This window comes from Hippichthys cyanospilos, chromosome 14 (assembly GCF_059441005.1).
Source record: "Hippichthys cyanospilos isolate Australia breed blue-spotted pipefish chromosome 14, RoL_Hcya_1.0, whole genome shotgun sequence".
NCBI lineage: Eukaryota > Metazoa > Chordata > Actinopteri > Syngnathiformes > Syngnathidae > Hippichthys > Hippichthys cyanospilos.
In genome coordinates this window covers 13,223,939-13,249,221 of record NC_142382.1, presented here as the reverse complement: position 1 = coordinate 13,249,221, position 25,283 = coordinate 13,223,939, and the positions used below count along the sequence as shown (strand labels likewise).

At 38.8% G+C, this 25,283-nt stretch overlaps 2 protein-coding genes across 3 annotated transcripts in view; both read left to right on the top strand.

The window, feature by feature from the left end:
• Positions 1 to 238: 238 nt before the first annotated feature.
• LOC148413062 (cell cycle control protein 50A-like) lies at positions 239 to 7,215 on the top strand. 2 transcript variants are annotated; one of them, XM_088433696.1, is made up of 8 exons: positions 239 to 352; positions 456 to 752; positions 3,233 to 3,352; positions 4,414 to 4,521; positions 4,597 to 4,684; positions 4,754 to 4,897; positions 5,713 to 5,922; positions 6,143 to 7,215. In XM_088433696.1, the coding sequence occupies exons 2-8, from the start codon at positions 504 to 506 to the stop codon at positions 6,334 to 6,336; spliced, it is 1,113 nt and encodes a 370-aa protein (XP_088289822.1). In that variant the 5' UTR covers positions 239 to 352; positions 456 to 503; the 3' UTR covers positions 6,337 to 7,215. The 2 variants fall into 2 exon arrangements, with proteins under 2 accessions (XP_088289822.1, XP_088289821.1); XM_088433695.1 differs by having other exon boundaries at positions 276 to 752.
• A 3,017-nt stretch (positions 7,216 to 10,232) lies between these two features.
• Positions 10,233 to 25,283, top strand: part of col12a1a (collagen, type XII, alpha 1a) — a 58,340-nt gene continuing 43,289 nt past the window's right edge. Inside the window, exons 1-13 of the mRNA XM_088432932.1 lie at positions 10,233 to 10,350; positions 11,412 to 11,517; positions 14,719 to 14,835; positions 14,951 to 15,094; positions 16,532 to 16,585; positions 17,462 to 17,725; positions 17,818 to 17,982; positions 18,165 to 18,338; positions 18,442 to 18,732; positions 18,807 to 19,409; positions 20,113 to 20,391; positions 20,497 to 20,772; positions 20,883 to 21,155. Of these exons, the coding sequence (XP_088289058.1) occupies positions 11,448 to 11,517; positions 14,719 to 14,835; positions 14,951 to 15,094; positions 16,532 to 16,585; positions 17,462 to 17,725; positions 17,818 to 17,982; positions 18,165 to 18,338; positions 18,442 to 18,732; positions 18,807 to 19,409; positions 20,113 to 20,391; positions 20,497 to 20,772; positions 20,883 to 21,155 (2,710 nt within the window). The 5' untranslated portion in view covers positions 10,233 to 10,350; positions 11,412 to 11,447. The remainder of the gene's footprint in view (positions 10,351 to 11,411; positions 11,518 to 14,718; positions 14,836 to 14,950; positions 15,095 to 16,531; positions 16,586 to 17,461; positions 17,726 to 17,817; positions 17,983 to 18,164; positions 18,339 to 18,441; positions 18,733 to 18,806; positions 19,410 to 20,112; positions 20,392 to 20,496; positions 20,773 to 20,882; positions 21,156 to 25,283) is intronic.

Below are 25,283 nucleotides of genomic sequence, written 5' to 3'. Positions count from 1 at the left end.
GAGTGCATCCTTACCCGCTTCCGGGGCATTACAATATATATATATATATATATATATATATATATATATATATATATATATATATATATATATATATATATATATATATATATATATATATATATATATATATATATATATATATATATATATATATATATATATGATTTTTATCATTATTTAATCATTTATTTGCCACAAACTGTAATGACACTAACCGAATTCTTGCATGTGACAGCGTGACAGAGCGTCATGCCTCAGTATGGTGACGTCAACATTAGGTCGCAGCCTGTCGGCCTTGCTACTTCCTGCTTCTTGGTGTGGGATGGAATTATTAAAACAGATCATCAAGGTGATCTCGAGCAGCTATTTGGATTCCATAGCTTGATTTCTCCCTCCCGAGTATTTGGATTTTACAAATTGAAGTCTCCTGTTGTGTCTTTTGTATGTGGAAGTGAGCGGCTGTCCACGACAGCGTTATTTAGTGGGAGCGGATTGCAGCCATGATGGCGTCGAGCTACAACGCTAAGGAAGAGGACGGCCACCACTCGGGCCCTTCTAGTCATGGAGGTGCAGGGGTGGTGAAAAGCAAGAAACCGGACAACACTGCTTTCAAACAACAGAGACTACCTGCTTGGCAGCCCATCTTGACAGCTGGTACCGTGCTTCCTGCTTTCTTCGTCATTGGTCTCATCTTTATCCCTATTGGCATCGGCCTGTACGTTACGTCTAACAACATTAAGGAGTTCGAGGTAGGTGCAGGTTTATTATTTTATTTTACGTATCGAACCTTTCACTGGATCCTCCAGGCTTTCCCAGCCTGGTTTAGTTGAACCAATCGGACACGTAGTAGTCCGTTTGAAAAGATTATAATGCCGAACGCTGGCGAGCATTTGTCATGCTAGTTAGCTAATCTGTGAGAGTGCTCAAGTACAGTACATCATAATATGAGGAAAAAGTGAGAATTGAGTATGTTAATGTAACTTGTTAATTTTATATAGTGTTAATGCCGTTTTTTTTAATATTTGGAATACTAAATTTTATATATTGCAAAACGAAGGAAAAAGCAACAGCAAATACAGTTGAATTCACATCTCGGCAAGTCAGGGCCGGACTGGGCCATTTGGCATACAGGGCACATTCCCGGTGGGTCAGTGTCTTTCGGTTCTGATGCAGTGCTTTTAAGTATTACGTTGCTCCATTTTACCGGAAGAGACCAGACCACAATTTAGAGGAAGCAGCCCATTAATCAGTTGACAATACCAACATCAAATGAAGTCACTCAGCATCAGTTGCAAAGATACGTGTTAGGCAGGTATGGTTATTCGTAGGTAGGAATGTGCCGGTGAACTTAAGTCAAAATGCCAAGGTCAATTTTTGCCAGTCCAGCCCTGGCTCAAGCTGTTCTACACAGTGTTCCAAATTATGTCAAGGCTGTAAAGAACTCAAAATGGTCAAATGTTGATTTTGTAACATTATACGACCATATAAAACAAAATAAAAAAAGATTGAAATAACTTTTGAATAAACAAGCCTAGTTACATGTTAATATAGGACCCCATGCTTGATATCATCTTAGTAAGCGGTGCATCCATCAAACTTGTGAGTTCTTGGACAGTTTCAGCTTTAATTTTTTTGCTGGGTGTCCTAGAGCTGCTGCTTGGAATGTGAACTGTGTCCCACTCTATATAGATCTTTTGCTTGATGATGCTCCAGAGTTTCTTACTAGGGTTGAAGTCACGTAATGTCAGGTATGGTACACTATCAGTTACTCTTCTCTATTTGCCCATATCAGCCAGTGACTCAAGTTTTGCTACTTGAGATGGGGCATTGTCATGCATGAAGATGATTTGATGTCGAAAGATATGGTTCTTCTTTTTGAACCATAAAAGAAAGTGGTCAGCCAGAAACTCTACATTAGGGGTCACCATCGCAGTGCCCGCGGGTGCCAGGTAGTCCCCAAAGATCACATAAGTAGCCCGCAGGCATGTTCTGCAAATAGCTTACAAGTGATAGAACATTGGTGATTTTCTATTAATTTTACAAACAATTATACATGTAATACATTTACATTACATATGACACTTGATTTACATATTTACTTCAGATGTTCCTTAATTATTGTGAAAAATCATTAACATGATCGACGTCTTCACATAAACTGGTAGCCATTCGTACTCAGTACCAAAGAAGTGCTCTCAAGTTCAAAAAGGTGGGTGAACCCTGTTGTACATACTTTGCAGAGGTCATTTTCACATCCTCAGGGACCCTAAAAGAATATTCCATCCCAACCATTTCTTCTTGTGAGCATTGTTTATGGGTGGCTGAATGTTGGATTCCAGCACACTTGCAAACTTCTTGAGAATCCTACAATTTTAGCTTCGTAGGATATTGCCGGCACAAGCAGCTTCAAACACCTCTTTGGCACCTGATCACGCATACGTTTTTTAAAATATCCAATGTTTTCATACCGTGAGCAAGGTAGAGTACTATCTTACTATTTTTTAGCATCAGAGATTATTTTGCTTCCCGATATTCTGTGAAACCTGGGGCCTGCTTATTAAAGTGGGACATCACTTTTAGGCAGTTTTCCTTTAATTGGGCTCACCTGTTTATTGCAGGAGTCTTTGCCAATGATCGACAGGGCCTTGATACACAATGCCACCCATGAGTTTAATGGGTAAAGCAAAAAAAAAAAAAAAAAAGGTTTGGACTCTTAAATCCAGTTTGCATAATAATTTGGAACAAAGTGTATTTGTCTCCAGTTTTGTACCCATAAAAGGTTAACGGCAAACCCTGCTGCATAACATAATGAGCAGCCACAATGTTTGATGGAACCCTGAGAATATACACATTACATGCACACACACCTTATACACATGTACGCACTGATAAACATTTAAATTTCTTGCAGTATAATTTTCTATGATCAGCAGACTTGACTGTCTAAACAGCTCATAGTTTGATCACGTTCTCTTTTTGGGGGGGTGGGGGGGTACAGAACGAACATACATGCTGATTAATAGTTGTTTCAAATGGGGCATTGCAATTTCATATGAAATAACGATTGATAGTAACTTGAGTCAATTGTTATAACAGTTCAAAGTTGAAATGCTTTTTTTTTTGCAGCCTCCAATACATCTGTCACAACATCACTAATGATATGCATTATTTATGTGTTTTATGTACTTAAATGTTTTTTTTGTTTTGTTTCCTTACATTTCATTTTCAGATTGATTATACCGGTGTGGATGTGTCAAGCCCATGCTTTAGCTGTGCCAAAAACTACAGCTGGGACAACGAAACGTCCTGCATGTGCTCTGTCAATTTCACTTTGGAGCAACCTTTTGAGGTGTGTGCTGCCTACCCTTGCACTCTACACACTCCATTGAATAATACATGTCTGCGTCCAATAGCAATTTTGTTGCTATGAGTGGAGTAAATGGACTGAAGCCTAGTGTCCAATATTGATCGTAATGCTTTGTGAGTGACATTAAAAAATCGTTGAGGATAGAAATTCTCCACTTACATACAATTTTAGTTCAAGGTTAATTATTAATTACTCTTATTTTGGAATGTGCTTCTGAATAACTTTGTAATTGGACTGAATAATGATGAAAATCAATCTAATTGTGCCTATTTTTCTTAAAAATTTTGATTGCTATTATTTTTTTTCAACAATTCTCCTTTATTGCAATAAACGATGTCAGATGTTATAGATGATAGTACAATAAAAAAGAAAAATGATCCATAAATTAACCTGAACGTTTATTTCCACAAACTCAGAAAGTACTACTTTGACACATAGTCGTAAGCATTTACCATGACAACAAAACGGCCACTGAAGTATGATGTAAACATGTTACATACATGTATACTACTGCAATGAAAATCAGTAAGAAATTAAAGTTGCTTTACCACTTCAGCAATCCAACTTTTAATGTTGTATGAAACACAATATCATTGAAATGTAATTAAATGGAATGCACGTCTTTAACACTGAACTTAATTAAATCGATAGATAAATAAATACAATTTATATGGCCTATAATAATAATACAAAACTCTGCAAAAATGACTTGCACCTACATCACAGGGTTTAGCTTGAGCAATGACATCTTCTTCCCTTTCCTGCACATCTTTGCTCCCCTCGTCACCTTTCTGCTTGCGTCAAGACATCTACCGCGCATTTAGGATAGCACATCTTATCACGTTGGGATTTTATCGCAAATGCAAATTGTCCAGAGCTGCTTTCCCGCACTGTTCATCATAAGCATTTAATTTTGTCACACGTAAATTGAGGGAAGTGGGGCTGAGGAAATTCTAGCTGATAGGTTCAGTGCAGTGGAAAAGTGAGCAAAAAAGACATTTTAATCTTTACTGTCAGTAACAAAATGTCTTTTTCCTTTCCAGAGCAACGTCTTCATGTACTACGGCTTATCCAACTTTTATCAAAACCACAGACGCTATGTAAAATCCAGGGACGATAGCCAACTGAATGGGGACCGTTCTGCTTTGACGGTATCGTTTTAAAGCTTTTGCTCTGTCATCCATTTTAATGACACCTTTTAACTTAACACTGATTCCCTTTCACAGAATCCTAGCAAGGAATGTGAGCCTTATCGTACCAGTGAAGGCCTGCCCATTGCTCCTTGTGGGGCCATAGCGAACAGCCTCTTCAATGGTAAGAACAAATCATTGTAAATGCTTGTTGCACCGGTGTTACAATCAATATATTTTTTTTCTTGTACAGACACTCTGGTTCTCTATCATGTGGCTGCCAATGGCACCAAAATCAGAATCCCTCTGGTTAAGAAAGGTATTGCTTGGTGGACAGACAAACATGTGAAGTTTAGGAATCCTGGTGGAAACGACAACCTTAACATTGCTTTTCAAGGTAGGTCTAGCTCTCTGTTGTATTTCACTTAAAAACCATGTAAAGTGATATTAATAACTGCAGCTCTACAGAAGATATACAGGACACTCTGATTACTATAAACTCAACCGTGTGTGTGGTGACATTTTGGTTTTGCTGTTAAAGAAAAAGTATGGTGAAATATTTGACAATAAGACCGTTTTTTTCCTTTTATATTTCCATTTACAAGATGGATCGTTAATTTTCTTGCAGTCTAATAAAAGAAAACAAATTGGAAAATTTATGTTGGGCATTTTTTTTATATCACACATTTAGTAAAAATCTTCGTTCTTGATGACACACTCTTATGAGGCATCTTGTTTTTTGGGATTTCTGGCCAACCCCTGCTGTGGGCGTATCCATTAAATGTACTGAAACCAGGCACCACTCAGCTGTCAACTGTCAAATACAACATATCTTTTTTATGCATATACATCCCCACATATTTAAGCCATGAAAATACCGTATGACTGCTTAAAACCCCAGGTTGCTGGAATATATCACATGGGCTGGTTAGGTTGCCCACTCAATGCCCATTTCATGCCGAAGCTAATGTACATCACTTGGCACTCTTTTAGCCACAGCCCCCGAATAATTGGGGGAAAAAAGTACAGGAAAACTCAAAATATTGTAAAACACTGAACACAATACATCCATTTCCACACCCAAATACTTTGTAATTTCAAATTTTGCACATTTTCAGCAATTATCTTCAAACGTGTATAATTTTTTTTGAAAGAAATACCTGCTTTCATTTTACAACATCTTTCCAGATTTAAATATTCCCCCTCTTTCAGGTACTAGCAAACCAGTCAACTGGAGAAAGCCGGTATATGAGCTGGACCCCGACGACGACGATAACAACGGCTTCATCAATGAGGACTTCATCGTGTGGATGCGCACGGCCGCCTTACCCACGTTCCGCAAGCTCTATAGGATCATCCAGAAGAAGTCCAGCTCAACCCCAACCCTAGCTAGTGGCAGATACATCTTGGACATCGCTTACAGTATCCTTTTGTACTTTTGGGTTTGACATGCTAATTTGAATGAATAACGGAATGATGAAATCTATATTATATATGTGCAGATTGAGTCTGCAGCGTGTTTTAAATTCATCCTGCAAGCTACCACTGGATTAATTTATAGCACATTTTAAGTTACCGGTACTTTCAAGTGCTTACTGTCCCAAGAATCTCCAGTTATGTTTCCTTCATGTTATGCAATCAGATTATCCTGTCCTGAGCTTTGACGGTCGCAAGCGAATGATCTTAAGCACCATCTCCTGGATGGGCGGGAAGAACCCTTTTCTGGGCATCGCCTACATCACCGTGGGCTCCATTTGCTTCTTCCTGGGTGTGGTTTTGCTCGTCATCCATCACAAATACGACTCGCGCAACAGCAGCCCAGACATTCCTAACTAGATCCCGCCTGAATAGCGTGGAAGGATCTAGACTGCTTGATGGGTTTTACGCAAAACTCAGTGGTCACCTGTAAATGTATGTGCAAGAGCAATCCTACGTCAGGCCATCTAAAGCTGTGTTTGAAGGCTGAGTACAATGCCGGAGTCTTGACTGCTTCAAGTTGGCTGCTGCGAATGTCATTTTCTGTTTTTATTTTTGTTTTTTAAATGTTCTATTTATCTCTATATCAAAGTATGTGTTGTATCTTAGCACAGCTTTGCGAATGGCTCAATTATAGAAGGGCATGTGTATTGTATGTCAGCTTTTGTCAATATTGTGTACTACAAAACGTCCTGCTGATGATGAATGTACTATTTACATACATTGACATACCTCTAGGTTTGAGATGATGTTGAAAATAAGAAAAACCTTTCCTCGTGCATCGTCGAACTTAGTAACCATTAACGTTTGTCCTCGTATTAAATAATTACAAATCCACCTGTTTTAAAATTACAGAAGCTGACAACTTTAATTATTTATGCATGCTCCAAACTTAACACTCCAGTGTTACCATGACTGTGCTTCCTGTCTGGTTAAGTGGTTGTTCAACTGTTAGATTACGTTGCACAATTATGTCAGTGTTGACCAAATGATTTGCACTTAAAAGAACCATTATTTAGTCTTATTCCATTTGGGGTAGGCAAGGCTCCAGCTCACCCCGAGCAGGACTAAGTTACAGAAATGAATAAAGGTGACTTTTTTTTTTTCTTTCTCGCTTACGATTTTCCACATGTTTCATTACACCCTGTCATAATGTGGAGCCTCTTTGTTTGAATTTGAAGCATGTGGGCTTTTACAACGTTAATAGGTTCCAATTAAAGAATTTGTCAATGTCTTGGATTTTGAACTCTATTTTATTTAATTGTTCTTTAGTTGACCCAGAAATCAACTACTTGACATTATTCTTATCGGACAAATGCTATTTAGAAGTTACAAGAGTGATTGTTTTGTTTAAAAAAAACAAAAAAAAAACAAAACTTAAGTGAAAACCGCAGTCTTTAAAGTCATAGCGGGACAACTGTAACGGAAAGTAAGCAAGCAATACGATTGGAAGCTACCATTGTATTGTGTGTGTTTGTAGTTTATTTCGTCGAGCTAAACAATGCAATTTCGATTTATTAGGTCGTATTTTCGTCTAGTGCTTATATGCAATAGCATATATTGGCCAACAGAAGTCACTATTTTGTATGTATTGAAATATTTTTGAGCTGAATGATCTGGAGTTGTCAACAGTTGTTGAACTGCTGTAATCCGATCTCTTCACGTTATTAAATGAACATGACGTATCTTACCCCAAAACTGTGTAATGAGGACATCCACTGGACTAAAGATGGCACTGACGACTTTGTTTTCAACACGGCTTAAGAGAAAATCCTTCTATTGTCGGAACCATCCATCCATGTATCCAAGGTTCCAGGGCATGCCGAAGCCCATTGCATCTGTCAGTGCCGAATATAATAATGATTAATGTACCTCTCCCAGAATTTGAAATGTCAGACAACTGACAATGAAAGAACACTTAGCAATCGGTCTAAGTTTTGTACTCCCCGTCACTCCATCCACTCAATACACAAATGAATAAATAAATAATGAATACAAACTGTTCTTTTAAACACAATTCTCCTGCATCCGGGCTGGCAAACTTTTTCTAAGTGCATCTGATCTACTGAACGGCCTCGTTCATGAGCACGCACATGTGCTGACTTGATGAACGCAAATTTGCCACTAGATGGCACGATTACTAATTTTTCAATATTTTGAACTAAGATTCTACACAAAATACTGGCGACAATAATGACAAGAGACATCTTATCCCTAGAGTTGTGTTAAAGTCGCAACTGCAAAGGAAACAAACATAAAATTATGAACATTCAATCAATTTTCGTGTTATTGTTTTTGCACGGACACACACTTCACACATAGACAAAACAAACTGCTCCTGTCATGGGACAATCACGGGTGAAAAGCCCAAGCCCCACAGGCAATTGTATATTTGTGTATCTGTGAGCACATATTTTAAGCATGACATTTTCCGGTTCCTGGATGCTCTGATTTGTAAACATCATTACACATGCCACAAGTCCACCCATTTATGGTGTGCAAAATAGAGAACTATCAACAGTATTTTGTTAAATTATATACAGTGGTTAGACTGGAGAGGAAATGAATTGCAGTTTCTAAGCCTGCTTGTTTGTACGCCCAGGACCAGAAAGGGTGATCATTTTACATTCACAGTACATGGGGAAAAGTAGAACAGTTGCTGTAAACAGTTGATTTTAAAGGTGAGACAATGCAAAATTATTTTTTTAAAGTTTTGACAGCATCACATATAATGACAAGTTTTAACGGCTGATGCGAGTTTATTGAAGTTCAAAACACACACACATATATATATATATATATATATATATATATATATATATATATATATATATATATATATATATATATATATATATATATATATATATATATATATATATATATATATATATATATATATATATATATATATATATATAAGAAGAATCATAAGAAACATTGGCAAGTGTTATGTTAAGCCTTTTACCTCTAAATCCTGTTTAAACAGGATGGCACTACTTAGTCATCTAAAGGGTGGATCAAATATCTGATACAGAAAAATCCCTCACTGAGACTTGATGGGTCATGTCTGCTGAAAAACATAAAACACCTTCTGAGTCCAAATTGTTTCCTGAAATATGAAACGCATCAAATTCAAATATGCCAAATCCCCCACATTCCAACATTTTATTTTCTCTTGCCATCAAGCGCCACCATCATTTTATTCAGTTTATTGCAATGTATTTCCATTTTCCCATTATTCTTTGTATTTCATCAATTGTAGCTGTGTCCATTTGCATCATTTGATGTATCAATGAGACAAAAACACAAACGTGAATAAAAGATATACTCACACGAGATGCTTATTATATACTTGTGTAGTTAGCTGCAGACATGTTTTGTTAATCAATCTGCTATAACAAGCTTTGCCCTGAACTAAACGGTCAGACAAGAAGACAGCAATTCAATATGTAAATTGGTTAATATGGTTTACAATATATGCATGAGTGCGCATAACTGGTATGCAGGTACGCATGCGCAACAGAATTTTTTTGTCTGCGATTAAGATCATGAATGGATGTTCCTTGTCTTTAAGAAATGAATTAAGTGTTAACTATATAACTTGTAGAAACACGGCTTAAGAAAATGGAAGAATGGATACAAATCTGCTTAGTGAGATATTTTCCTACAGTACTTTAATTCACTTGCAGTTTTAAATAATGAACTCAAGATGGCACCAAAGAACAACTAGTCAGCGACACATTGCCGGGTAAAAGCGTATCAAAGTCCTTGAGCGTTCTTCACTAAACTGACATGTTCAAAAATGGCCAAATTCCGATGACAAAACAACAAATGTACTAACCCATCTTCGTTTGATTACACCGTTGTTTATGTCTATAAGCATTCTTAGCATTTGGTTTAGGCAATGGATCACTGAAAGACTCATTTCCCAGAGCAAACATTTTGACTCATCACTTGACACATATCCAAATAAATTGTATTTCTTAGCTCGCACAACCCCCGCAGCGTCGTCTGGCCAAACTGCTGTGAGGTCACATTTGCGCTGGAAACTCATTAAACCGCCAGACCAGTGGAATTTAATGGAAAAAAAAAAATGTAATTTCCAAGGAACCTCGCGGTCTCAGCAGGGGGACATATATCAAGTAACAGGCGGGGAAAATCGTCAGAGAGAAAAATGATGGTAAATTGAGAGTTGGGAACTGCCCCCCTATTAAGAAGACGGTGGTGGAAAGAATCTTCCCACTTGGAAGGAAGCTTTTCCTCCTTGGACATCTGTTAGTGGAGCGCGCCGGAGGCAGACAGGAGAGGTGCACACAAGGAGGCTTCGTGCAACCGAATTGTCATCGTTCCATCTTTTGGCTTCTTTCCTCGGTGAGCGGTCCAACTTTATACTCTTAATGACTTATTGACAGATTATTCATTAATAGATTGGTGGCTCCGGTTTACTACTTTTTTGTCATTTGTAAGTCATTTTAGTTTTTTTTTTATTAAACACGCCGAATCGGCCTAGAAATCTATCTATCTATCTATCTATCTATCTATCTATCTATCTATCTATCTATCTATCTATCTATCTATCTATCTATCTATCTATCTATCTATCTATCTATCTATCTATCTATCTATCTATCTATCTATCTATCTATCTAATCTGGCACGGGCAGAACTATAATTTGCAACTTCTGTAATTTTGTTTGTTGGACAAGAAGACTAGAAGAGGAGCTTAAGTAGTGATTCCCACAATGTTCACAGCAGATTTGTTTTAGTGTCAGCCTAAAACCTGTATCATCATTGTATGTACATATTTGTTTAAAGAATGTACTTAAGTTCCTTATACATTACAAGTGTGTTTCTGACATGCCTACATTTACAAAAAATGCAGAGGACACTAGAAGAAATTAGTTTGTGTTTTACAGTCAGGCAGCATGATGGCCTAGCGGCTAACACGTTTGCTTCACAGTTGTCGGGCTCTGCGTTTGAATCTTACCTCTCGTCTTCTATGTGGATTTCTCGTACTACTCTAGCTTTCCGGGCATGCATGCTAGAGTAACTGAATATTACCAACAGTTTGATTCTTTTTCTTGTGTAATTGTGCCAGTTCACTTACAGCCAATTGAAATAGGCTCCGGAACATAGACATTAATGATTATGGATGCATATTTCCAAGTATTTGTTTGGGTCAATAAGTAAAACCACCGTTGACTTAATAAAGGGCATAGATCATTGTATGCTTAGTAAATAAGTACTAAATTGCTCTTAATTGGGCATACAATTTTCTGTATTTTTGTTTGTAACCTGCATACATGTCAAACTCCTTCTTATTTAAAGGTTTCAGACAGCTAATTAATATATGACCATGGCACGCAGTATATAAACCTGCCACACGAGGCGCTGTTGTTTTAACTAATCATGAATGCCTGGCTCTTATTCAGACCCGCTGATGCCCTGCTAACCCCCGAGGGCTCAACATGAAGACAGGGCTGTCTCTGGCCGTGGCTGCCTTGTTTGCAGCTCTGATATCCTCCATCGATGCTCAAGGTAAACCAAACACACCCATCAGTCACACTCATAAGACACACTTTGCCTCTTTCACCCTCTTTTGCTCCTCCCTCTCCTTTCACCAGTTTTGTCCATTTTTTAGTGTTCCAGGGACTAGCCCTTTATATTAATGTATGAAAATGTGTAATGTTGAAGTCAATAAAGTTGTTGTTATTCTATGTGTATGCTTGACTGTGTTACCAACGGTTATTGTGGTGTATTTTGTCAGATTTAAAATCCGTGACTCAAAATTGGATCACATTTAGGCAGCAATTCAAATGATTTTCATGTATTCATAGCAAATGTTACCATCTGGCAAATAGTAGCAAATCAACAACGCATAAATGTATTCCATTTCCAACTCCTAATTAAAAGCCTTGAAACAGCGGGGCAAGCGTGAAGACGTCATCAAATGTAATTTTATTGCTCAGTGTTTCTCCATGAAATATCTCAGTAAATCTTAGCTATTTTCTATGGTGACATTTGCTAAATCCCATTTAATAGGACACTGGAAAGAATGATTAGACAATTGCAAAATAGTGTTGAATCAGTAAATCTCAGTGGCTTGAACTCATCATTAATGATAATGAAATTAAAAAAAAGTGTGAAACTCAAATCATCATGCAGTGCGAAAAAAAAACAAAACATTCCGTTACATCACGATTGCCCTTAAATTTATTAGCTGCACTGATGATAGAAATCAGATGTGACATTCTTTCTGTAGACATATGTTAGATTAATGATATTTTCCTCTGACATTCGTTTGAGGTTGCAAAGGGGAAAAATCGAAAAACGAATAGTTGGATGCAAACACGTAATTGAAAATCATGTCAAATAAGGTATGGAAACCTTGTCATATTTTTCCTTCCTTATAAAGCCTTCTGGCTGTGCGAGTGCAGTCTAAGCTCTCTTCTCACATATCTTGACTGTAGGAATGGAAAGATGAAATAGGAGAATCTCAAATGAATCCTCAGACAGCACTAACGCGCACAAAGGCCCTTTCTCGGCCTTCTTTGCGGGATTTTGCGAAAACGCTGACTTGCGAAACGTATGGAAAGCCAAAATGCAGTAATGTTTAATGTCAGCACATGTTGCCGAATGACTTTGGCATTTTTCCCTGCCTCCTTGGGAAGGTCCGTGTTCTTTCCCCCCTCTCCTTGGTCTCCACTTCTGGCAGAAGCACAAACCAGGGTGGCTGCCTGCCTGGAGACTGAGGTTACTCAGAGAACAGTAGCCAGACACAGAGCGGGTGTCCTTTATTAAGAGCTGATGGGACATAACACCAACAGCCACAAGTTCCTAAAAACACAGCAAGACCACCTTTGGTCCTCAGGTCGAATAAACTCCAAGAAAAGAAACTATACATCAACAATGGTGGTAATGGTGGAAGACTTCCTTAAACAAATTCCATTTGGCCATTTCCTGAACACACATGCATATTCACACCTTCATACCATTGTTGGAGCAGTGAACTCGTGAAGAAATGAGTGGGAACACGGTCCATCGGGGCTCCTTGAGTTTATAAGACAGGTTGGTGATCCTCCAATCCAAGTTTTTACCCTTTTGATGAGCTCCTGTTCGTCATCTGCCTTTGCATTCAGTGTGTTCCCAAACTATGGCTTCCTTCCCCCAAAATATATTTTACGATGATATTCTCGAAGACTTATTAACAGCTATCACGGGGCCTCAGGTAGAAACGCTCAACTAATTCCTCAAATTGTTTGCATGCTCCCTTCAATCTATTTTTTTTCTTCATTTAAAATTAGTCACACTGCTACAACTATATTAGTAAAAGTCGTTCTAACTCACTAACGATAACATATATTCTCACTCACTGCCATATCTGATATTAACTCTTTCACTGCCATTGACAACCATAGATGGCAAAGAGCCATTTAAGTGGATAGCTACATATGTCAAAAATCAATTTTATGGGCTGGCAGTGAACGACTCAAAGTATGATATGATATTCATTTATTCTTTCATTAGTCACAGTCCTACAGTACATGTAGCGAAAGTAGCCCTAACTCACTGACAATAACACATTTTCTCACTCAGTGCCATGTACGATATTAACTCATTCACTACCATTGATGATTACAGACAATCAAACATCCATTTAACAAAATAACTATAAAAGGCAAAAATATATCTTTTTCCTGGGCTGGCGAAGATTGACCTAATTAGTTGATAACACAACTAATATGAAGGATACAATAACCACTAAGCACTTTGAGGACTTTTATGCATGCAGATTTTGACATACTTTAGCCTATTAATGTTGCGCTGCATTGTAGACTCTTAGACTGGTACGTATAAGAGGGAATATCATTCTAAAATATATTTGTCATCTGTCTGTGTGGTCCCAACTGTACATGGAGAAGCAAGCCCATCAAAGTTGTTGAGCCGAACAACTTTCACATGTACATGATGCATGACGCTGTGATTTGAAAAATGTCTCCTTTCTTAATCTACTGTATGTTTTTTTTTTAGTATTATGTATATATTGCACATGTATATTGATTGATTTTGATTCTGTCAGTGGAAAAAGTACACAAGAGTCTCATGACAAATTGTGTATTCTTTTTTAAAAGGTTTGCAATGGATACGTGCCACTGGCTCATATAAGGCCTCTTGAATCAAGTAAAAAGATGGAATGCTTATATACTGTATGTATATAAAACAAATGGTGTTCAATTGAATCAATATGGCATCTTCAGTTCCATTGTATAATCAGTAACCTGCAGTTGAGTTGTGTTTTTGGTTATGCTGGGATCAACTTTGTGGTTTAAGTGGTCGTTGCATGCGTTGTGATGACAGCACTTAGCATGTTATGTGGATGGTTCCCGTTCATGTTTGCACTTTGGTCGTGTTTGAGTCGTGCACATGTTATGTATGCCAGTGCTTGAGTTGTCGGCCTCCGTGGTCGGGCAACTCAAGCAAATGCCATTTTACTTGGAAATGGCTTCTCACACTGTTCCTAGTATTGTCACGTTTTCTTTACTCGTCCCGTGACACATGGACATCAGTGCTTTGTGTCTGTTCCCCAACAACGAAACCAGCTCACTTCAGCCGTGAAGTGTTGTCGTTGGGGTCAATGTGAATGCTTAGCTTGAAATGCCATCTCATCAAAATATGATCATAAGAATACACGATTGATACATTTATGGTGTTTAATACTATTTCATCTGTTGTTTACAGTGGATCCCCCCTCTGATTTGAACTTTAAAATTCTAAATGAAAACACGGTGGAAATGTCGTGGGTAAGACCGACGACAACGATAGATGGCTTCAGAATACAAATTACATCAAATGCAGGTCAGTAAGGATTGTATATTTTGGGGTTATTTGAATTTATAACATTTCCACGCTTTTTTTACACACATACACATTGCAACCTAACATCCTGGTTTTCGCTTTACTTCCCATGCAGATGAACCGACAAGAGACTTTGCCCTTAATGCTTATACTACATCCACGTCAATCAAAAACCTGACCCCCGATTTGGACTACTCAGTCTCCATTAACTCGTATTATGGATCTGAGGAGAGTATCCCCATCTTTGGTCAACTCACAAGTAAGTATTTTTTCCTTTGGAATTTGATGTTAAGAGGTTTTTCTTTCTATGTGTGTTTGTTTATTGACAGATAATTTACACAAATAGACACTTATTAGATACATATAAAAACAAACCAATAAGATCCAATGCAAGAGCTAGACTGCTAATGGATGGCTGTATGTCTACCTAGACAACAATGCTCAGATTTGATTGACATTAATATACAGTGCAGACCAAAAGTTTGGAAACACTTTTTCATTTGGTTTCTTAAAGTAATCATGTTTTTCAGTTAGATGACTGGTTCTTGCCATAATATGAATTTTTACAGTTGGCCATTAGGGCTGCCGGCTGTGTATTAACTTGACTTCTGCACTTGACTTAAGTACTGTACTCAGTTGAAATACATTTTCGACTTATATAGCTGACAGCTCGGTGGAAGAGTGGTGAGCATGTTCACCTCACAATTAAGGAACCAGAGTTCAATTCCAGCTAGCTCCGGCCTTCTTGTGTAGCGTTTGCATGTTGCGTGGGTTGCCTCTGGCCACATCCTCCCACATCCTAAAAAAACAAGCATGGCAGGTGTATTGGAGACTCTAAAATGTCCTTAGGTGTGATTGGGTGTGTGAATGGCTGTTTATCCCGGTGTGTCCTGCGATTTGCTGGCAACCAGTTCAGGGTGTACCCCAACTACTACCCGAGGTCAGGAGGGATAGGCACCAGCAAGCCTGTGACCCTTGTGAGCATAAGTGTCTAAAGAAAATGGATGGATGAATGGATAGCTGTCAGTGGAGTAAAAATGGATCTGTAACGTCTAATGCTGTCAATTGTAGTGAATGAATGAACAAACAACGTGGAACCTAATAGCTTACCTAATTAATTCTCACATTAGATTGTGAAGGTGGATCTAATGTAGGAGGGATAGGCACCAGCAAGCCTGTGACCCTTGTGAGCATAAGTGTCTAAAGAAAATGGATGGATGAATGGATAGCTGTCAGTGGAGTAAAAATGGATCTGTAACGTCTAATGCTGTCAATTGTAGTGAATGAATGAACAAACAACGTGGAACCTAATAGCTTACCTAATTAATTCTCACATTAGATTGTGAAGGTGGATCTAATGTAGCAAAATGGAGACCTCGCAAGAGGTACTTTGATGTACTGTGTAGTTAAAGCTATGCTCAAGAAATACATATATATTTTTTGCCCCCACCCCTGCCTTATCCTAGTGGCACTTTTTACAGGGGAAGGATGATAGAATTATATCTTTGTTCACATTTCAATCCGCTCCGGTTTATGCCTAATGCACCAACATACAGTAAGAGTAAGCAGCTGGTTCTGATTGTGTCGGCTTGTTTTTATGATGTGTTGATTTTTCTTTTTGCTTCTCCTGGTGAGAAAATAATGCAGTAGGCGTGGGGTAACTATACACATTGCTGATTGTGTTCTTGTGTTTCAGTCCAGTCCAGTAACTCCAGTGGACGTGTCAGAAGGCCACAACCAGATGCAATCAGTGAGTGTTTTCTCTTCTTTGTGATGTCCAAAATATTTACTCTGCTTTTTCAATTTTAAATCCTTTTTTTTTTTTAAATGAAAGTCTTTCTAGTACATTTCCCCTCAGAAATAACTTTTTTTTTCTCCATTTTTCTGCTGCTGGATCGTCACTAGTGAGCACCCAAACATTTCTGACAGTGTCTAGGAAAGGAAGCATTGAGTCCTTTAATTAACAGCAGTCTACATTAAGAAAAAACGGAAAAGGAGGCTTCAAGTCAGGGTACAAGGTTTCTTTTGTGCGTCATGAAGGGTGAAGAGAACAGGAAGGGGAGGGTGACCCAGCGTTGACACTTTCGTTGTACCCCATAGAAACAGACGCCATCTGACAAAGTACGTCATTGAGATTTAAACATCTTTAACATCCCCCCCACCTGTTGAGCCTTATGGAAATGACTTCCAGATTTCAGTTTGCCCTTTTTCATGCCTTTCACATGACGTCATTTGGTAAGAGAATTTGAGGTGAAGAAAAGAGACACACATTTGGAGTGAATTAGAAAAATGGAATCTACCCACAAAAGCATCTGAAATTGCAACAGACAAATGTTATTCTAATAGAAAATACAATGTACTCTGAACAGCCATGCAGAATTATAAAGGACATAAAAATGAATGTTGCAGCTTGAACTTCTGGTAAATATTTAGAGCACAGGGCTGCTTCAGGGTGGAACTACTTTACCAAACCCACTCTTTGGCACACATGCATATTTCCTTTGGTGTCGGAATCCACACAGGAAGAACATAGTCATGGTAAAAATATTTTTACACTGCCCCAGGTTAGAAAATGTGACATTGTAAACCCCCATTTCTGACCTATTTCGTCTCTTTGTATCTGCAGAGTGCTCAGTCAGTGCCATTGCAGATTTGGTTTTTCTGGTGGACGGCTCATGGAGCGTAGGCAGGGAGAACTTTAAGCACATCCGCAGTTTTATTGCCGGCCTGGCTGGGGCCTTTGACATTGGCGAGGACAAAACTCGAGTGGCCGTGGTACAATACAGTACGGACACTCGCACAGAGTTCCCACTGACACGTTACTCCAGGAGAGGAGACTTGCTCCAAGCCATCAACTCGCTGCCATACAAGGGAGGAAATACCATGACAGGTGAGCGGTCTCTACTCATATTCTCGTATAGTTCATTTTAAGAATGAAGCGAGACATATCTGGAATGAATGTCTTTATACCTCTGTTTTTAGGTGATGCCATTGAGTACCTGCTGCAAAACATTTTTACGGAGCAAGCTGGATCCAGGAAGGTTTTTCCAAAGATAGCCATGATCATCACTGATGGAAAGTCCCAGGATCCAGTGGAGGAGAATGCTCTAAGACTTAGGAACATCGGAGTGGAAGTATTTGTCCTAGGTATGATTTTATTGAAGAGAGATTATTATTTTTTGTTATTATTTTGCTCTCCCATGTGCCCTATCAGCCTGTTCTTGGAAAACCTCTTGATTTTCCACTGATAGTTCATTGTAAGATTCTACAATATAAAACTAGGACAGCCTCTGAATTACACGTTTTTTACCTCTCGTTTTCCATCCCAGGTATCAAAGGTGCCGATGATGACGAACTTAAAGAAATGGCTTCCACCCCGTACGACAAACATGTGTACAATGTAGCCAATTTTGATATGATCCAAGATGTCCAGAAAAAGATCATCACGGAAGTCTGCTCTGGTGTGGACGAGCAACTCAGCGTTCTAGTCAGCGGTGAAGAAAGTAGGTCCAATAATGATTAGTCTGACTTTGAAAATGTTTTCACAATAAAACTGGAAATTAGCTCAATTCTTTTTTTTTTGTCTGGTGCGATTCCTTTCCTCAGTGGTGGAGCCAGCATCTAACTTACAGGTGACAGAAATTGCATCTAAGTCAATGAGGATCACATGGGATCCCTCCCCGGGATATATCACAAGATATAAGCTTGTCCTGGTTCCCATGTTGCCTGGAATAAATCGTCAAGAGATGTACATTGTTGCACCTCAGACCGCTATAAATGTTCGTGATCTCGCTCCTGATACTGAGTATCAGATAAGTCTGTACGCCCTCAAGGGCCTGACGCCCAGTGAACCCATAATGGCTATGGAAAGGACACAGCCTGTCAAAGTGCGAACAGGTGAGAAGATTCGTTTGTGTGATTTATTGCTAACCCTGATGTCTTTAACTCATTTGTGCATGCCGTCATTCTAGAATGCTCCCTGGGAGTGGATGTGCAGGCTGACGTGGTCCTGCTGGTGGACGGCTCATACAGTATTGGATTACAAAACTTTGCCAAAGTCCGTGCCTTCTTGGAGGTACTGGTCAATTCCTTTGACATTGGCCCCAACAAAGTCCAGCTCAGCTTGGTCCAGTACAGTCGAGATCCACACACTGAGTTTGCGCTCAACACCCATCACGACATTAATGCGGTTGTCAAAGCTGTCCGCACTTTCCCCTACCGCGGCGGCTCCACCAACACTGGCAAAGCCATGACTTATGTGAAGGACAAGATCTATATCACTACACGTGGTGCGAGAACCAATGTTCCCCGTGTCATGGTGCTGATCACAGATGGAAAGTCCTCAGACTCTTTCAGGGATGCTGCGACCAACCTGAGAGATATTGACGTGGAGATCTTTGCTGTTGGTGTGAAAGATGCAGTAAGGTCTGAGTTGGAGGCCATCGCCAATGAACCCTCAGATACTCATGTGTACGAGGTGGAGGACTTTGATGCCTTCCAGAGGATTTCCAAAGAGCTTACCCAGTCCATCTGTTTGAGGATTGAGCAAGAACTGCTCAAGATCAAGAAGAAGAGTAAGTTCCATTCATTCATCAATTATCTTGACACACCAATTTTGAGAAAAAAAATGAGGTTATGTAATTATTTTCTGGCGGGTTGGTCCACAATAGATTTCACTTCTGATCTTTCAGTTGAGTAAAAACACATTCCTGAGCGGAGTTTGCATCTTCTCCATGTCCTAGCATTGTTTTTTTCCTGGTACTTTGTTTTTCTCACACTCTCCAAAACATGCATGTTCGGTATATTAGATACTACAAATTGCCTTTAAGTGTGTTTGTGAGTGGTCGTTTGTCTTTGTGTGCCCTGTTATTGGCTGGCAACCAGTTCAAGGTGTACCCTGCCTACTGCCCAACTACACTGCTGCCTACAGCTGGGATAGGCACCAGCAAGCCCGTGACCCTTATGAAGATATGCAGTTAAGAAAATGGATAGAGGGATAACCCTAACCCTAACCACAGGGTCAAAAGTTAGGGTGAAGCTTTAGAGCTCAATTGTGGATTCTATTTACCATAAATATAAACTTAATCAAACTATACTGTCGTAGAATGACTAAAGTATATCATCTCATTCTGTTCCATTAATGGTAGTAAACAACAAAATCTATTTTACTTGACTGGCAGCCAACAAACCCATCAAGACTATAATGTTCATGCAACTAGTAATTTTCGAGCATCATATGATTTATTCCTCTTAAACTGTTATTGTTTTGTTTGTTAGGTCTCCTTCCACCCGAAAACTTGGAATTCTCTGAGATTACCTCCCGCAGCTTCCGCACAAGCTGGACCGCACCTATTTCCGACGTGTTGTCTTACCTGGTGCGATTCCGTAAGGCTGAAGATGTGACCGGGGACTATATTACTCTGGCAATTCCTGGTGATACTACCACAGCGGTTCTACCACATCTTACCCCCCTCACTACATATGAGGTCAATGTCTTTGGGCAGTACGAAAAAGGAGACAGTTTCCCTTTGACTGGTGAAGAAACTACCCTCGAAGGTAAGCTATTCGCTTTTATTTGAATCATCTGGGTTGACTTTCTCTGTTCCATTCCACTGTGTATCTAATTGTAAACATTAACATGTATGCATTCTATCTTTTCAGAGAAAGGTAGAGTACGGAACCTACGGGTTACAGAGGAGACGACGAGCAGTTTCAGGGTAACTTGGAAAGCTGCTCCCGGGTCAGTTCTCAGATATCGGCTTTCCTATGTCCCACTTAGTGGTGCTGGGGAAATACTGGAGGCACAGACTATTGGAGACGAGACTACCATCGCACTAGAGGAACTTTTCCCCATCACCACCTACCGTGTTTCTGTGGCTGCTGAGTACATCACAGGCATGGGGGATGAAATGCAGGTGGATGGTACAACCAAAGAAGGTGAGTCAAGTACAGAAGCACAATTTTCATGATTTTTAAGTATATTATTTAAGAACTTGTCTGTGCACTGATTATTAATTATTGGCTATTTCATCTTTGTTTGTCCTCAGTAATTGGTTCTCCTCGTAACCTTCGGGTGTTTGATGAAACCATCAACAGCATGAGACTAACATGGGAGGCTGCTCCAGGAAATGTCCTCCAATACATCATTGCCTATAAGCCTGCTGAGGCAGGTGAACGGAGGGAGGTCACCATCAGGGGAGATACAACCCAGGCTTTGCTTCAGAACCTCCGACCAGATACTGAATATGAGCTGTTTGTCAGCGCACGCTATACTTCTGCTTTGGGGGATCCTCTTCTGGGTACAGGAACAACATTAGAAGGTAAGAAAGATTGCCATTTTATCATTCGAAGTGAATTCCAGAATTGGTCACATCAGTGATGCAGAATGGGTGACCAGAACCTGGGGCTCCTCCAGTATTTATGTGGGCATTGAGTCTTTTCCAACAGTGCCATCATCATCTTTTTTGAGCCTTATTAGACTTTCATAGTTTTATTGGTGTTTAACACTGGTGTTTAACACTAACCCACTGCGTGATGTATGCATACTATATTGTTGAGATTTTCTTTAAAAAAAAAAGTGCTTTAATTAGCGATACAATTTTAGTTAGTGATGAGGAGGAAAGATGTAGATGGCGTTGTGCTTGTAAACCTGGAAAACGTGAATCGTGTGCAGTCTGATCCTTTTGTCTCTTGGTTTGTCTCACCCATATACGCTATACACATGTGGAGATGATCTCTATGTACAATATGTGTTATATGTTCTACATTACAGTATGAACATACTTGTATAACTTTCAGTTGCAGTTTAACATGATAAAGCTGTTTCTGACATACCTACCAAGCAAGTTCTCCATCCTTGCCAAGAGAGTGTAATGTTCAAAACCTCCACCTCAGGAAATGAAGTAAAATAAAATTGGATTAGTTATAACCAGAAGAGCAGAAGTGTTTGTGACATCATGAACAACAAGCAAGGCATTGTCTCTGGCGGGAAGAATGTCAGTTCCAATGAAATTAAAATAAAGGTAGTGGGGGGCAAAAAATCTGTGCTCTGGCTTTCTGAACAGTCACCATTGCTTTCTACTCTAAGGACACATTCAACAGAGCCCTCATTGTTGCTGAATACACATTTGCATCAGGCCCAAATTTAAATGAAAGGTGGAGGTTGATATTCAGATCAAAGGTGGTAAAAATTAATTGACAGCTAATCGAGTATTAAATTAAGATGTAATGATCTTTTGATCATTGATTAATTGTTAAGATATTTTTAATTTCCTATTGTCCAATCCTCAGAATTTGAGCGAGTCAACAGTAAAGATGACTCAATATGCCTCATTATCCATGAAAACAGACTGATAGTTTTGTGTTGAATTAAAATAAAATATTTGCTTTTACTGGGTGTTCCAAAGGTCTTGGGCACATTGTGACCATATAATGTCTTGAAAACAATATAAAAAATACACCTGACATATTCTGGAAGACGTTCATCTCAAATTTTACATGTAATGTTGAAAAATGTTCAGTGTTGCTCACACATTAAAAAAAAATCTTTTTCTGTTACATGACACGAAATTCTGTTACATTAAAATATAGTTGAATTGAGCTTTAAAATAGTGCCACTTTTCTTCTTACGTCCTTTCATAGTTCAGTAAATCTGAAGCCTTGGAAAACCTAGGACTTTTAGAACACTCTGTACTTTTAAAAATAATGATAAACAATTTTGCATATTTTCCTAGTTTACAACCCAACACATTAACCAAATCCATCAGTTTAATATGATCTATTATTTTTGAATGAAGACAGGACATTACAACATATTTTCAAAAATTCAAATTATTGATTATTCATAAAAAACAACAACAACAAATTATTGTGCTCCAGCATGCTTTGGACATTATGTATTAATATTTTTAATTTAAAATAAAACTATGCTCGAATCAATACTAATCCCAACCTTCAGCTAATGATGACATTTAAATCCATTAGGTGTCATCCATTCTTTTCCTAACCTTATATCAAAAATGTTAAAAAGTATAATTCATCAAAACCACAATCATGTTGCTGCAGCCGCGATGCCTTTGGTATGATTGGTAACTTCCACAAGTCAAAATATGTGCTGCCAATCGCTGCACACCCCCATAGGAAAAGGCCTGATGACAAAGCACATTGTTTAGGCGGCTGTATTAAGCTGTCATGATCTCATCATGCTCCAAACACTGATCTCATTGTTTTCAGGGTTCACTTGCTTTGAGGGACCCTCCCTGTGAAGTCCGTGTAGGTGGCTTATACAAAGCAATCCCTTGTGGCCAAGCCCATATGGCGGTAGCCAGCACAGAATCCACTTGGTAGGCAGAATTGTTACTCTGAAATGTCTTCGAGTTCAGCTACCTCGCCAGGTGCAATAGCAAACGCTGTGTTAAAATATGCCATTCATCGATGAACAAACATGATTATTTACTTATGAAGAAGCAGTTCTGTTCATAATGGAAGATGTTACCAATAGGAACAATAGGAAGGTGCTGTCTCAAGGGTGGGGCAAAGACTTCTAAAGTCCTGGGAGAGTGAAGATGAATAGAAAAGAGTGCTTGCTGCATTTAGAAAATGCTTCAGGGTGTTCTGGATGATTGAGGGCTCAGCCTGTATTTTAGGAGGTTATATGTACAAGCCCTCAAGGGGCAACATTGAGGTGGCTTTCATATTTAATATTGCATTTGTTTGGTTTGTAGAATTTACATTATATGTACGATATTGTTCTTCCAAGTTCTTTTGAATCTACATGTGAATCCATTATGTTAAAGAATGGAAGGTTCTGTGTGGGCCCCTGGCACAATCTTTGTCTATATCAGTGCTTCCCAAGCCTTTTTTGCGGCGCCCCACTTTCAGAGATGAATTAATTTTGCAGACTCCTTGGAGCAAACAAAAAGTGCATTTTTATTCTTAAAAATATAAGACAGTGTAAAGTGTAATAATAAAAAAGGTGTTCATGGTAGTCCCCAAGGGGTTGCTTCGCCCAGTTGGACAACCATGGATTTACATAGAACTAAATGAAATTGTTTGTCTTGTTCATATAATGACATCATACATATTGACAACTAAATGATTATCAAATAAACTGTACTTATTTTTTGGAATCAATTCATTCTGATCATCTAAAATTGTCTAAATGCTCAACATAAGTCTCTTGTTTGGAAACATTTTTAGATTTTTTTTTTTTTTTAGTTCCCAATGAAAGGACATTGATCATCATTGTGTTGGATCAAAATAAAACAATTAGAAACATTTGATTTTAATTTTGGAAAAAATTTTACATTTTTGCCTGTTTTTGAGATTGTACGGACCACCCAGAAACCAAATCATGAAAAATGTGTTTTTGTATTGCCAATTTGAAAATATGAGCCATTTTGTAAATAAAAGAATGCAATTCAAAACATGATTTTTTTTTGTTAATCTAAACAATTGATTAATTGGCAAAATAATCATAATCACTTTTTAAAATAACTGTTAGTTGTAGCCCTGCACGTGATAAAAGTAATACGAATAAAAATAAACTAAGGGTGACACAGAGAGCTGCGACATGACTTTTAACTTAGAGAACGTGAAGACTCAGCAAGTCAGAACTTGATGCCTGTGATTAGTCCACAGCTCAGTGGCCTAATGGCATTTGACATAATGAAGGCAATTATCAGTGCACGCCGGTACATTTTTGTGGATACTCTTTCTTTGTTTTGATAATGAGCTTTAGGCATCTTTGGTTGCAGATGTAAAGGCTATGCCAGCACACACCCCACCGGGGAAGCTTTTCTTTATTTATTTTTGTAATCGTGTTGAGTTGCATCATGAACGCGGGTAAGGTGGAGGTAATATTTGATCTGGCTTTATTTTATGATTTCGTCCAAGGTCCTCATTTGGGAATGCACTGGATATTTTCATGCTTCGGGGCTACAGGGCTTGCCCATGACTTGATTCCTGAGAGCTGTCTTGCAGGTTTAGCTTTTCCGAGTGGAAAAAGTCAGATGGAGTTTATGCTAAATCTGTGAACCATGTGTTTCATGCATGCGTGCTTTACCATTTGGAGTGGCCCCTTCACTTGTGTGCAAATATTGAAAAGTGGGCCACTGTCTGCAAAAGCAATCATCCTGCGTTCCTTCCCTTCGCCCACGGTCCGCACACAGCCGGAACAGTCAATCAAGTTTATCTTTTGCCGGTTATTTGGCAAAGGCTCTCCAGTTATGGGGATGGTCTGGCGATAGTACGTGCAGCCTTGACTGTTTTCATGGTCCTCAAACTCTGGAACTCCTCATTTCTGAAGTCAAGTCTCAAGGTACAGATCACTCTGTTTGGCTGGAACATCTTCTGCTGTTATTCCTGTTTAGATCGCTTTCCAAGTCCTCGGTAATGGATGGATGGGATGCTAAGAAGGAGCAATAAATTAGACACTGTGGCTGCTTCTG

Bases quoted from the DNA above. Each gene is read 5' to 3' on its own strand.
- LOC148413062 (XM_088433696.1), top strand. From the start codon at position 504: ATGATGGCGTCGAGCTACAACGCTAAGGAAGAGGACGGCCACCACTCG. The intron at 753-3,232 runs GTAGGTGCAGGT...TTTCATTTTCAG, and splicing joins ACAACATTAAGGAGTTCGAG to ATTGATTATACCGGTGTGGA. The intron at 3,353-4,413 runs GTGTGTGCTGCC...TTTCCTTTCCAG, and splicing joins CTTTGGAGCAACCTTTTGAG to AGCAACGTCTTCATGTACTA.